We start from the raw sequence: 13,965 nt of genomic DNA on the forward strand, positions 1-13,965 counted from the left end.
AATGTTACGAGGGATTACAAAGTCTTTGTGGGTGGATATAGTTGAATGTATGATATAGGTACACCGACGCATAAGATCTACTGACCAAAAAGTGATCTAAAGCTTCTCTCAATTACATAGCTAAAGTTAAGATGAGTCTTTAGTAAAAATGATTGCCTCCTCAAAGTTAAAATTGATTATGAGCATATTTGTTCAGAATTGGAACAAACTTTTTTCCCTTTCATGTTATTTGCAGTATTTATTGATCTAATATTCTTCTTTTTATTTAATGTGCAGTAAGTGTTATTTATAGTTGTATAAAGATGAAGTTACTTTCTCATCTATAATTTGGTTATGTAGGATAAATTGTACGTAAATATGTATCATTATCTGTCACTTACCTCGTGCTACTTACAACTACGTGTGCATAGTTTATTTTCAACATGCACATTGTTTCGCATGCTTTTACCTAGATAAAAAGAACAAAAATCAAGTCGTTTTGTCTCTTACCCACTAAGTTTTCCTCGTATTGTTTCTCTGTGTTATCCAGTTTTGGCGCCTCAATTGCACAAAGTGTCTTTTCGTAATTGCATTCGACATCAACTGCTCATTATTCAGGTTACATTAGTTATAATATGATAAGTGGAACGGTGAAACTGCTTTATAAATAGAATAACTTTGCTAGAACTTTATGTCTTATTAAAGTAGCTCTCAAGTTTATCTGTTTTAAAGATTGCTAAACTGCTGAAATTACAGATGCCGGACGATAAAACAACCATAGCGTCAACAAGCTGCCCATCTAAAAAGAAGCGTCAATACTCAACAGAAATAATATCTAAAATGAAGCTTCGACGACGTGAGCTGTACAGACAACTATCATTTGATAAAAAAGAATCATTTTTATCACAACGATGATCAAAAGAGTTGAATCAAAAAGTCAGTGCCTACCGCTTGATTCCACTAAAGAAGGGTCATCCTTCAAAGCTGAAGTTGACTTGCATAGGAAAAGAACTCTCACAATACGCGAGCCATGTTCTGTTACCGAGATAGGTAGGAAACCAAAAAGATATAATTTTTACATGATACAGACTAAGTACAAAGACCCAGTTATACGTTCACATAGTCTTTGTATATACAAATATATGAATGCAAATGTGTGTTCTTTTTCATGACGCTACATAGATATCATTTTATAACTCTTTATATGTTTTGATACTATATTAGCCGATATATCTTCAGCTGCTGAGGCGGCTGCTGGGCTGACTGGTGGCTTTGGCAAAAGAAAGAATCTTACTGACCACTTCTTCGTGTTTGAACTTGGTAATTCGGAGGAAATATCTTGTTTAAATTTGAATACTCTCTTTTCTAAAATATTAATTATAACTATTTGTATATTAGGTTTAACATCTGCTGCAACCCATGAACGACATGATGCACAAACATTGGCTATCCCAAACAAAGGTTCGTCTCAACTAAATCTTATACCAACACCCACTACTAATTTCTTCTCAACAGTAATGGTATCATCTTCTAACACTGCTTAGATATCATTTTCTAACGCTTTATATGTTTTGATACTATATTAGCCGATATATCTTCATCTGCAGAGGCAACTGTTGGGTTGACTGGTGGCTCTGGCAAAGAAAAGAATCTTACTGACCACTTTTCCGTGTTTCAACTTGGTAAGTCGGAGGAAATACCTTGTTTAAATTTGAATATACTCTCTTCTAATATATTAAGTATAATTATTTGTATATTAGGTTTAACGTTTGGTGCACCCTATGAACGACATTATCCACAGACATTGGCTATCCTCAACAAAGGTTCGTCACAACTAAATCTTATACCAACGCCCACTACTAATCTCTTCTTAATAGTAATGGTATAGTTGTTTCAACTAATATAAATAGGTTATAGATCAACAAGAATAGGTTTTGACGTAAACAACTGCCCAATAGTGCAAGTATTTTAAAAACGATACCAAACTGCAAATATTGTGGTGCAAAAAGATTTGAATATGAGCCGCTGGCATTTTGCTGTATTAATGGTTCGGTTAAGTTGACATCACATGAAATGCCTACTGAATTGTTGAATCTCTATTTAGGAAATACTGAAGAATCTAAACACTTTTGCACCTACCTTAGAATGTACAACAACATGTTTGCATTTACTTCACTTGGAGTGAAGTATGATAAAGTTCTAACAAAAAGGAACCATGGAATTTACACATTTAAAGTACAAAGGCAAATGTATCACTTCATAAATGATTTGATTCCGCCAAATCGACAACCACGAAATTTACAGTTGTATTTTTACGATTAACACAGAAATATTGAATCGAATGGCTTCCTCGAGTATACTTAGACAATCAGTTATTGAGAAGCTAATGAATGTATTAAAGATAAATCCTTATTGTATGTTCTTGAAATCTCTGATACATATCCCAGATTTATCAAACTTTTATATTGCGTTGAGGTGCGGTCTTTGCTTAGATCAACAAGTATATAACCTGCCCAGTGTATCGGATGTAGCAACATTATGGCTAGAACAAGAAACAAACAATAATAGCTCTGCACCGCATATTCGAATTCACACTCATAATAATAAGAGCCAGTTAGTAAATTATTATTATGATTGCTATGATCCTTTGCAATACCTACTTTTATTTCCGTATGGTCAAAATGGATGGCATTGTAGTATTCAAAAGATTACCCAACCTGGACATAAACTGCGAAAAAAAGAGCTTAATGTGAAAATGAACAACTTCCATGTGTGTCAAATATGTGTTCAATATATAAATTTTTGAGTACCTTGGATTAAATTGACCTTTGCTTATGTCATAGTCCCTCACTGCACACTTCTAACATCAGCTTTACTTTGTACTCCCCCATGTGGACCCCACGTCCCATCCTACCTAAACCGTCTCTCACCTTTATATTTTTCAACCATTCATATTATTACAATTGTCAATAGTTACTAATTGCTTACACCCATATTAATCTTTTAGCTTGTCGTTCTGTAGAAGAAGTATTATGAGCTGCTTGACATCAATCCTATAAACATGCTGTTCTATGCAAAGATTCAGTAATTGCCATGGAGAATATATCTTTAGGTTTGAGATTGAGGGATCTGGTGCCTTTAGGCTCAACTAGAACTTGGATCCATGCTAATTAGTTTGTAGTAGTGCTGTCAATGTATCATGTGAAACTGAATGACTTCAGCATTGATCTACTGTTTTCCACACCTAGATGACAGGGGTGATGATAGCTAGCCATACAACAGCAGAAGTAACCAGTAACATAATTTTGATACCTTGATTTAATCATACTTTTTTTAAGTGTTTAATTTAATACAATATATCACAAAATGTTGAAGTTTGGCAAATTTGTCCCACATCGGTGGGCTCTTGAATTTTGGGGGGATTTCCCCCTTATAAAAGAAGGCCTAATGTTTAGGATTTAAACACACCTCTCATTTGCCTTCTCATCTGTTTAAGGCATTTGTATCTTCTCTCTTTAGTATTATTTCACTTGTATTTTTGGAGTGGAATAAAATATTGGTTGTGTCCGAGGAGTAGGCAAAATTAGCCGAACCTCGTAAATTCTGGTGTTCCCTTTATTGTTGCTTTATTGTCTTATTTATTATTTGGTGGCTGTCATAATTTTTGGTATAGTAGTTGTGACTTATTCACACTATATACATTTGGCTTCCGCAACAATTGGTATCAGAGCCAAGGTACTGTCTTAGTATGCTCTGTGGTTGCAGCATAGTCTGATCTTCCACATCAGAAAAGATTTATCTTGGTAACTGTGTCAAGATTCTGTCTTAGTATGCTCTGTGGTTGCAGCTTAGTCTGATCTTCCACACCAGAAAGGAAATAATCTTGATTTGTGTCGTCAGCTATTAAATAATATTTGTGTCAAATATGGGAGACAATAAACAAGAAGAATCTACATCAAGTGTCAACAATACGTCATCATTGGCATCTTCGCTTATGACAAGAATTGTGTCAAATGCGAAATTTGCGGTAGAAATTTTTGACGGGTCCGGACATTTTGGGATGTGGCAAGGCGAGGTTCTAGATGTCCTTTTTCAACAAGGGCTAGATCTGGCCATTGAAGAAAAGAAACCAGATGTTATTGGAGAAGAAGATTGGAGAATTATCAACCGTGTTGCTTGCGGTACCATTCGATCCTACCTTGCTAGAGAGCAGAAATATCCATACACAAAGGAAACTTCTGCAAGTAAATTATGGAAAGCACTGGAGGATAAATTTTTGAAGAAAAACAGTCAAAATAAATTGTACATGAAGAAGAGACTGTTTCACTTCACCTATGTTCCTGGTACCACGATGAATGAACATATCACCAGTTTCAATAAGTTGGTCACAGATTTGCAAAATATGGATACAACTTATGATGATGGTGACTTGGCCTTAATGTTGTTGGCGTCACTTCCTGATGAGTACGAGCACCTTGAAACTACTCTACTCCATGGAAATGACGAAATTTCTCTCAGAGAAGTTTGTTCGGCTTTGTACAGCTATGAACAAAGAAAGCGAGAAAAACAGAAGGGCGGAGAAGGAGAAGCACTGTTTGTGAGGGGTCGTCCTCAAAATCAAACGAGGACAAAGAAGGGAAGATCCAAGTCAAGATCCAGACCCAGCAAAGATGAATGTGCCTTTTGTCGAGAAAAAGGGCACTGGAAGAAAGACTGTCCGAAGTTGAAGAATAAGGCCAAACATAACAATGGAAAGGCTATTATGGATTCAAATGTAGCTGATTGTGATGATTCAGACTTCTCATTAGTTACAACAGAGTCATCAACATCATCAGACATATGGTTGATGGACTCGGCTTGTAGCTATCATATGTGTCCCAACAGGGACTGGTTCGTGGAATTTCAAGAAGGAGAATATGGAGTCGTCCACACAGCGGATAACAGCCCTCTTACCTCATATGGCATTGGTTCAATACGATTAAGGAACCATGATGGAATGATCAGAACATTAACAGATGTTCGATATGTACCGGATTTGAAGAAGAATCTCATCTCTGTGGGAGCCCTGGAATCAAAAGGGTTTAAAATCATTGCAGAAAATGGAGTGATGAGAGTATGTTCCGGTGCACTAGTGGTAATGAAGGCTAATCGGAAGAATAATAATATGTACCGCTATCGTGGCAGTACAGTTATTGGGACAGCGACAGTGACATCCAGTGACGACAAAGAGGCAGAAGCAACCAAGCTATGACACATGCGCTTGGGACATGCTGGAGGAAAATCCTTGAAAACTCTATCAGATCAAGGATTGTTAAAAGGAGTCAAGGCTTGCAACTTGGAGTTTTGTGAGCATTGTGTTAAAGGGAAACAGACAAGGGTTAAATTTGGTACAGCGATCCATAATACTAAAGGCATTTTGGATTATGTACACTCTGATGTTTGGGGTCCTTCCAAAACACCTTCATTGGGTGGGAAGCACTATTTTGTAACCTTTGTTGATGATTTTTCCCGAAGAGTATGGGTGTATACAATGAAGAGCAAAGATGAAGTGTTGGGAATTTTTCTCAAATGGAAGACGATGGTGGAGAATCAGACAGGCAGGAGGATCAAGTGTATTCGCACAGACAATGGAGGTGAATACAAAAATGATCATTTCAATAAGGTCTGTGAAAATGATGGCATCGTCCGACACTTCACTGTTAGACATACACCACAACAGAATGGAGTGGCAGAACGTATGAACCGGACCTTGCTGGAGAAGGTACGGTGTATGTTGTCCAATGCTGGCTTGGGCAAAGAATTTTGGGCTGAGGCAATTACATATGCATGCCACCTCATTAATCGTCTACCATCTGCTGCTATTGATGGCAAGACACCATTTGAAAAATGGTACGGAAAACCTGCTGTAGATTATAACTCTTTGCACGTGTTTGGCTCAACTGCATATTATCATGTGACGGAGTCAAAATTGGATCCAAGGGCAAAGAAGGCTATTTTTATGGGAATTACTTCTGGAGTCAAAGGATATCGCTTATGGTGTCCTATGACAAAGAAAGTAATATTCAGCAGAGATGTTACCTTTGATGAATCTGCTATGGTAAATAAGGTAACAGAAGACACCAAACAAAATAAAGGTGCTTCTAAGCAGGTGGAGTTTGAGGGAAAATTTATTTTTCCTACACAAGAAGCAGAGGAGGAAACAAATGAAGATTACCCTCTGGAAGGAGAGCCAGTAGAGGAGATTCCAACTCAGGAACCTCAACAACAACTTGAATCAATAGCAACCAGCAGGCCAAAAAGAACAATAACAAAACCTGTTCGTCTCATAGAGACGGTTGCTTGTGCAACCTCAATTGTAGCTGATGATGTTCCTACTACTTATAAAGACGCTGTCCAAAGTTCAGAAGAAGATAAGTGGAGGATTGCCATGAATGATGAAATACAGTCCCTTCATCAGAATCATACATGGAGATTGGCCAATCTCCCGAAGGGAAAGAAAGCAATTGGGTGCAAATGGGTATTTGCAAAGAAAGAAGGATTTCTTAACCAATTAGATGTTCGCTACAAAGCAAGATTGGTGGCCAAAGGATATGCTCAAAAGGAGGGAATTGATTACAATGAAGTGTTTTCTCCAGTTGTAAAACATTCCTCCATTAGAATTATGTTGGCTTTGGTAGCACAATTGGATTTGGAACTAGTTCAGATGGATGTAAAAACTGCGTTTTTACATGGAAACTTGGAGGAGGAAAATCTACATGACTCAGCCAGAAGGATTCAAAGTTGTTGGAAAAGAAAATATGGTGTGCAAACTTGAAAAATCGTTGTACGGATTGAAACAATCTTCTAGACAATGGTACAAGCGATTTGACGAGTTTATGTTGCGGCAAGGGTACAAGAGAAGCAAATACGATCATTGTGTGTATTTGCACAAGCTTAAAGATGGTTCCTTTGTATATCTTCTCCTATATGTTGATGATATGTTGATAGCTTCCAAGAATTCGGAAGAAATTGATAAGTTGAAGATTCAACTGAAGAAGGAGTTCGAGATGAAGGATTTGGGTGAGGCAAAGAAAATTCTTGGCATGGAGATAATTAGAGATAGACGTTCAAAGAAACTCTGTTTATCTCAAAAGGAATATTTGAAGAGAGTACTTCAACGTTTTGGCATAGATGACAAGACTAAGCCAGTTAGTACTCCACTTGCTTCCCATTTTAAGCTAAGTACTATTATGTCGCCAATGGATGAAGCTGAACGAGAGTATATGTCAAAGGTACCATACGCAAATGCTGTTGGTAGCTTGATGTATGCAATGGTTTGCACAAGGCCTGACATTTCACAAGCTGTTGGAGTTATTAGCAGATATATGCACAATCCAGGGAAGGAGCATTGGCAAGCTGTGAAGTGGATTCTACGGTATATTCATAATACTGTAGATGTCGGGTTAGTTTTTGAGCAGGAAGACAATCAGTCTGTAGTTGGATATTGTGACTCAGATTTTGCGGGTGATCTGGACAAACGAAGATCAACTACTGGTTATGTGTTTACTTTTGCAAAGGCACCAGTTAGTTGGAAGTCTACTTTGCAGTCAACAGTTGCTTTGTCTACAACAGAGGCAGAGTACATGGCTATTACAGAGGCTGTGAAAGAGGCAATTTGGCTTCAAGGATTGCTAAAGGAGCTTGGTGTTGAACAAAAAGGTATCACAATTTTTTGTGATAGTCAAAGTGCTATTCAATTAGCGAAGAACCAAGTGTATCATGCAAGGACGAAGCACATTGATGTTCGGTATCATTTCGTACGAGAAATCATAGAAGAAGGTGGAGTCACGGTGAAGAAAATTCATACTACAGAGAATCCTGCTGATATGCTGACAAAGGTGGTGACTTGCGGTCAAGTTTCAACATTGTTTGGATTTGATCAACATTGTTGAAAACTGAAGATTAAAGATGAAGACACAATCAAAATTTGTTATTGAGAGAAAATTGAAGATGTGGAATTTTGCCAAGGTGGAGATTTGTTGAAGTTTGGCAAATTTGTCCCACATCGGTGGGCTCTTGAATTTTGGGGGGATTTTCCCCCTATAAAAGAAGGCCTAATGTTTAGGATTTAAACACACCTCTCATTTGCCTTCTCATCTGTTTAAGGCATTTGTATCTTCTCTCTTTAGTATTATTTCACTTGTATTTTTGGAGTGGAATAAAATATTGGTTGTGTCCGAGGAGTAGGCAAAATTAGCTGAACCTCGTAAATTCTGGTGTCCCCTTTATTGTTGCTTTATTGTCTTATTTATTATTTGGTGGCTGTCATAATTTTTGGTATAGTAGTTGTGACTTATTCACACTATATACATTTGGCTTCCGCAACACAAAACAATGTATAATTTTCTTCATATTGGGCCCAGGCAAAGCTCGGGCTATCCCTACTAGCTTATATAGAAGAGCGCAGAAGCATCTCTCCGTCGACATCTCTGCTTGCCGACGGAGGGCAATTTGGTAATTTTACACTCCACTTTCAGCGCTTAATTTTGCTCTGCTTCGCCCTCTTGCTTTCTACAAAATTCGCCCATCTTGCTTTCTACGAAATTCGCCCATCTTCTCCTTCTTCGTCGCTTAACCCTCGTGATTTTTACGGTGCTTTTTTACTTTCATAAATTGAATATCAATTTCTGGAATATAAAGTGATATTTTAACAGGAGATTGATATTTTTGCTGAATTTTTTGCTGATTCACATTTGCTTATACTGTTCTATTTCTTCTCCTTCGTATGGGTGGCTCTAATTATTTTGTTTCAGGGTAGTTGTTGGTTTGTTGTTCAGAGTTTTAGTTGTTTGTGAAACTCAAAGAAAATCTTGAAAAGAAACTAGGTTTTCTGCCAATTATCCGACAATTTTCCATCTTTGTTTGTATTTAAATGTTTTGTCATTTTTTAAATTCGAGATTTCAGAATGGATAAGCCTCTGATTTTCTCGTATTTGAGGCACAATTCTAATCTGCTTTTGATTTATATCAATTTGTTTTTCTGCGTTTACATGGATAGAAGGGAAAATGTTTTCTTCAGATCACTTCATCTCAATAATGTCTAAGGGGTCGTTTTGGTTGAAGTATTAGAATTAATTGCAACAGAATGATGCAATGTTTTGTTTGTGTTATTAAATAATACACAAGTTTTGTGGGAATCTATGTATTATTTTATGCGAAATTGAATATCAAATAATAAACTACATTTGGTGACTAATTGTATAGCTTTTTCTGGCAGAATCTTGTTCACGTGACTATTGAGCCATGCATGCTTAAAGAAGTGAGATGGAGGAGAAACGAGCGACGCGCGAGCTATATCAGACACCGCTGATGGTACAACAATTATTAGAAAGGCGATACCGCATCAACAAAGGGTTCGATGCACTGTCGCTTTTTTAACAATGGTTATATGCTATCAAAAATAGAACTCTAGAAGCATTCTGTTCATATTTATTATCTCGAACAGAAAAAGAAAAAAAGACGCTCAACTCTCTTTCTTTTCATCTCTTCATCTTCTTATCCAGACATGCTTCCTTTCGATTTTTGCTCAATTCTCTTCTTGTTGTCTTAGGTCTTCAATTTTTTGGTCTACTTCCACGGGCAGGAAAACACATCAAAGCCTGCCAAGGTGTCAAGTAGTATGTATTTTGTTTTATATATACATTGGTCTATTCACATGCTTTCGGGTATTTTACTGTGCTTGTGCACATGTTTTATTTGTATTATTTAACCTCTTGTTGTCTTGATATCGATTTTGCTGAGAAATATTTTAGACAACACAAATAATATATACCAGATTATAAATAATTCGACCATAATTGAAAAAAGGGACTGGGTTTTCTATCAAAGAAAAAAGTTACTGAAAAAAGTAGATGAAGTTTAAATTATAATGCACAGTATACCAATGTTGTTTTCAACTGAAGTAAAGGAACGAGTTCCCTTTAGTGATTTGTATAGAGGCTAGGGATGCTTGCTTTCGTTCAGATTCTATAGGTAAGCAGAAATAGAGCTATATAGTACTTAAGCCTATCCTAGGGCAGCTGCAACTATCAGGAAATTTTGGGGCTCGTACAGAGAGAGACATTTATAAATCTTACTAATTATTAGAAAAGAAACTTGTTTAATTTTTTTTTATTATGTGGTCCTAAATGACCAAGTTTTGCTGCCTACATTTCTCTGTCGGCCACTCTCTTTATGCTTATCAATTTAGCTAAAGTTCTACTAAATGTGACCATATTTTTCTAGCTAAAAAAACCTTGAAATGGCACACTTATTCTTTTTGTTGCTTTGTTTTTTACTGTTATTTCATAATTTTAATGTAATCATCTTCTTTTTTCCAATTTCCATGCTTTTTCCTTCTCACATCATTCTTCTTTTTCTTGGAGTAAGAATCGGAAATAGCTAGATCGTCAAATATTAAGGATCATTCTAGGATCTCGATGTTGTTGTCTTGACTCCGGAAAAAATGATTCAATAAGAGATGTGCCAAGATGAAGAATCGGATTCCAATTTGGAGACTTCATGAAATGGGGATCCAAGTAGATTAGCTGAGGAAAATGTGAGTTCAACCATTTCTCATTCAGATCTTTCTATCAATCATGCCCCGAAAGTTTGCTGTATTCTTGAAGCCAAAATAGTATTAGCTAAAATGGAATTAACCTCTGAGGCTGACATCCATATATTATATTAACTGATAACAATTCTGTCCTCAAAACAACTGGAACCAGTCATTTTCCATTAGATCATAGTTTATAATGTTCAATGTTCAATTTAACTTAACCGATCAAACCATTCTATATAAATACAAGCATGTCAATTAAATATAAGCATTCTTTCACGGGAGTTCTCTATTTAGATCAGTCAATACCAACTTCCAGTCAACTCTATCATATAGTTGTTGTCTAATAGCTCATCTGAATAACGTGATGACACTTGGTGTTTACTTGCATTGTCATCTTGGTTTTATTAAAAAGTTTGAATCTTTTAATTACGCCTACGTTTGAAATTATAAGTTTATTGCAACACCATGATTTAGATGGAACTCTTAATCATACCTTTAACTCATAAGGTAATCATCAGGGTAAGAAAACACTTGAGTAAATTTAGGCTTTTACATTGAAATTAGAATTTCAAATATGTCATATTTTAACTGTGATCTTTAAAAAACTTTAGCAATCTTTTTTGTCAGACTACATAGTCTCATATATTTCTTTTTGTTATCAGTAGTAGAACTCTATTCTTAAATTCTTCTTTGATTTGTTCTCCCTTAGCTGATACATTAAGACATCTTACGACTTTTAACTTTTGGTGCATGTATTCTCTTATAGTTTTGTTGTTCAAGGAAGATTATCTTGGTGATCCGGTTTGCTTCTCTGGCATCTTACTTTCCACCACCTCTTTTGTTTTCCTCTCCGTTTTTATGGAGATCTTTTGTTGTTATTAGGCACTTGAAAGTTTTTAACATGTACAATCAAATAGTACATCTATTAATTAGATCATACACGAAGGGCTAAAAAGAAAAGGAGATGCCAAAGAGTATGACTGTATGTTTATTGTGCTAATGGTGTCAACATTATGGTTTCAGCTAATGGTAGGCAATCATTTTTTTTCTCATTTATAACTTCTGATATATGCTTGGAATTTTTAGTTTCTGATATACTTTAGAAGTTTGAGTGTAACCCTTAGTAAGGTACCAGACTGTGCTTAGAAGGTCTTTTATTGTGACTTGGGATGGGCATACATAACATAGAGGTAAATGAGTTGTGGCACAGGATGGCTAGAGCAGCTATATTGCAGATAGGCAGAGCATTTGTACAGGTAGCACGTGCAACTATGGTATATCACATATGGAAGGCCAAATGAAGCTCTATGGTTGCAAAAAGTGCCAAGACCACAGAAGATATTAGAATGAATCAAGTACGAGTGTAAATATAGATGCATTGATGTTATAAAGAGAGGAAAACATAGCAATGGCACAAGCTGGATAGAAGTCTTGTACAAACAGGCAAAGTGCAGTAGTATAGATTTAAAATGTATAGATGAATGAACGGGAGGATACCGATTCATATGATGCGATTAACTGGCTGGGTTCTGTTATGGAGTTTTGATAACTGTTTGATGGATGTAAATGTATTTGTTTCGTGGTGATTAATTAAACTTTTTATTTTCACCAAAAAAAGTCTATGCCATCTGTATATGCTTCCTAGTGTTAGTTGATGACAATGTACTCTTTCATGCATCAGTTGTGCTTATAAAAAGTGATACCTCTCTCATGAATTAGTGATAAATTTTATTTTCCCAGAAAAGAAAGTTACAACAGGTGTGACACTCATTTGGATAAGAATTATTCATCAATTCTCAAATGCTAGCAGCTTGAGTATGGATTTATTGGCTGCCCACTATCTTTGGAAAAATTAGGAATTGGAACTTCCTACTGCTACAATCCCACTAAATTACAGTACTTTTGTTTTATGAAAAATTTTCACACAGTAATAAACCAGACACATAATCTGATCCAGAACCATTATATAGCATGATATTAAAGAAGATCATAACAACGTGTACACAAATACCACTGACAAATTTTTAGTAATAAAACGTCTCAGTATATACAATTTTTCCTTGTGCTTGAGTTTTGACATTCATATAATATTTGCCAAAATAAAACACAGTATAATACAAAATGTTGGGCCCGGACCCTATCCCATCTAGTTATAATAGATGTTCACAAAATCTGGCTGAATTAATTTGATATCTAATAATTGGAGATTTGTGTAGGGTTACACTAACCCCGCTGTTTATCTCCTCTGTAAAAAATGTGTAGTCCAACTCATTAATTGAAGGAAACCCAACATACTCAACGATAGGTACCAACTTCTATGATATTTTCAGCCTTTAGACGAGTTACTTCAGGGGGATTTACATATATTATCCAATTTTAGGGTCACTATTAAAGTTATACTTGTAGTGCAGTTTTTTTGGCTGAAGTACAATTGCACTTAAGATGCACTTAAGACCTAATTGGTCTGAAGTATAGCTAATTTTTGTATACATTTAAGACTTTTTAGTCTGCCAGAAAAAGAAACTTGTTTTCAACAATCCAACACACGGTTTAATACCTAAATCTACTCTAAATGAGGTCAAACTTAAAACATAATTTTTAAATATCATAAAGAAAAACTCAATCATCTATTTGTCGAAACAACAACAAATCTAGCAAACTATTTTGCGACAAAGAGAAGAAGCAGAAACCCTAAGCAGTAGAAAAGAGAGGAGCGTCACATCAACTCACTATTGTAAAACATCATAAACAACCTTAAAACCTATTCACAAACGTCATGTAAATCCACCGTCATCTTTTTTTTTTTCACAACAGTAAAGAAGAAGAAGAAGAATGTCTGAAATTATCTGTACTTTAGGTACTAATTAAATTTTTTAAAGAAATGATTACAAGTTAAATGGGTGACCAAATACTCGTAACATTTTTTCCTTACTTTAAGAGGCTAAAGGCCCTTTCTAACTCTATTATTAATGGTAGCTGCTTAAAACCAGAGTTAGATGCCACAAGAATTTGTAAGTTAAATTGATATATTGATTGAAAAATTGAACTGTCAGAATTGTCTCTTTTGATTAGCTGTAAATGTACCCCCCCCCTTTATTTCATTCTTATAGATAGTTTTTTGTCATAGAGCTTTATTGTTACAGATTCGATCCCATTCTTCAAATAGGAACGAGGAGATAATTAGCCATAATCCCAATTTTTTTTAATGTAAATAGTTCTCTCGAAATATAATCATGATGCATCCACTTCAAGGTGACTTTTGCAAGAGAAATAAAGGAATATTCATTTGTGGATATCAAACGTAAATAGCAATCAAATCAAAATCTTTTTCAATTCACTCCTTCCCTAATCTTCTATGAAGTGACGTAGGGGTGTACATAGGTCAAGTTGGTTCGGAATTTTTAATT

The 13,965-nt window shown here is 35.7% G+C and overlaps 1 protein-coding gene across 3 annotated transcripts; it reads left to right on the forward strand.

Moving 5' to 3' along the window:
- Positions 1–492: 492 nt before the first annotated feature.
- Positions 493–9,685, forward strand: LOC104218736 (uncharacterized). 3 transcript variants are annotated; one of them, XM_070174073.1, is made up of 7 exons: positions 493–597; positions 736–1,029; positions 1,204–1,299; positions 1,378–1,440; positions 1,566–1,661; positions 1,740–1,802; positions 9,236–9,685. In XM_070174073.1, exons 2-7 carry the CDS (start codon positions 891–893, stop codon positions 9,256–9,258), a joined length of 480 nt encoding a protein of 159 aa, XP_070030174.1. In that variant the 5' UTR covers positions 493–597; positions 736–890; the 3' UTR covers positions 9,259–9,685. The 3 variants fall into 3 exon arrangements, with proteins under 3 accessions (XP_070030174.1, XP_070030176.1, XP_070030175.1); XM_070174075.1 differs by having other exon boundaries at positions 1,587–1,661; XM_070174074.1 differs by having other exon boundaries at positions 1,219–1,299.
- The last annotated feature ends 4,280 nt before the right edge of the window (positions 9,686–13,965 follow it).

Source organism: Nicotiana sylvestris, chromosome 5 (assembly GCF_000393655.2).
Source record: "Nicotiana sylvestris chromosome 5, ASM39365v2, whole genome shotgun sequence".
Taxonomy (NCBI): Eukaryota; Viridiplantae; Streptophyta; class Magnoliopsida; order Solanales; family Solanaceae; genus Nicotiana; species Nicotiana sylvestris.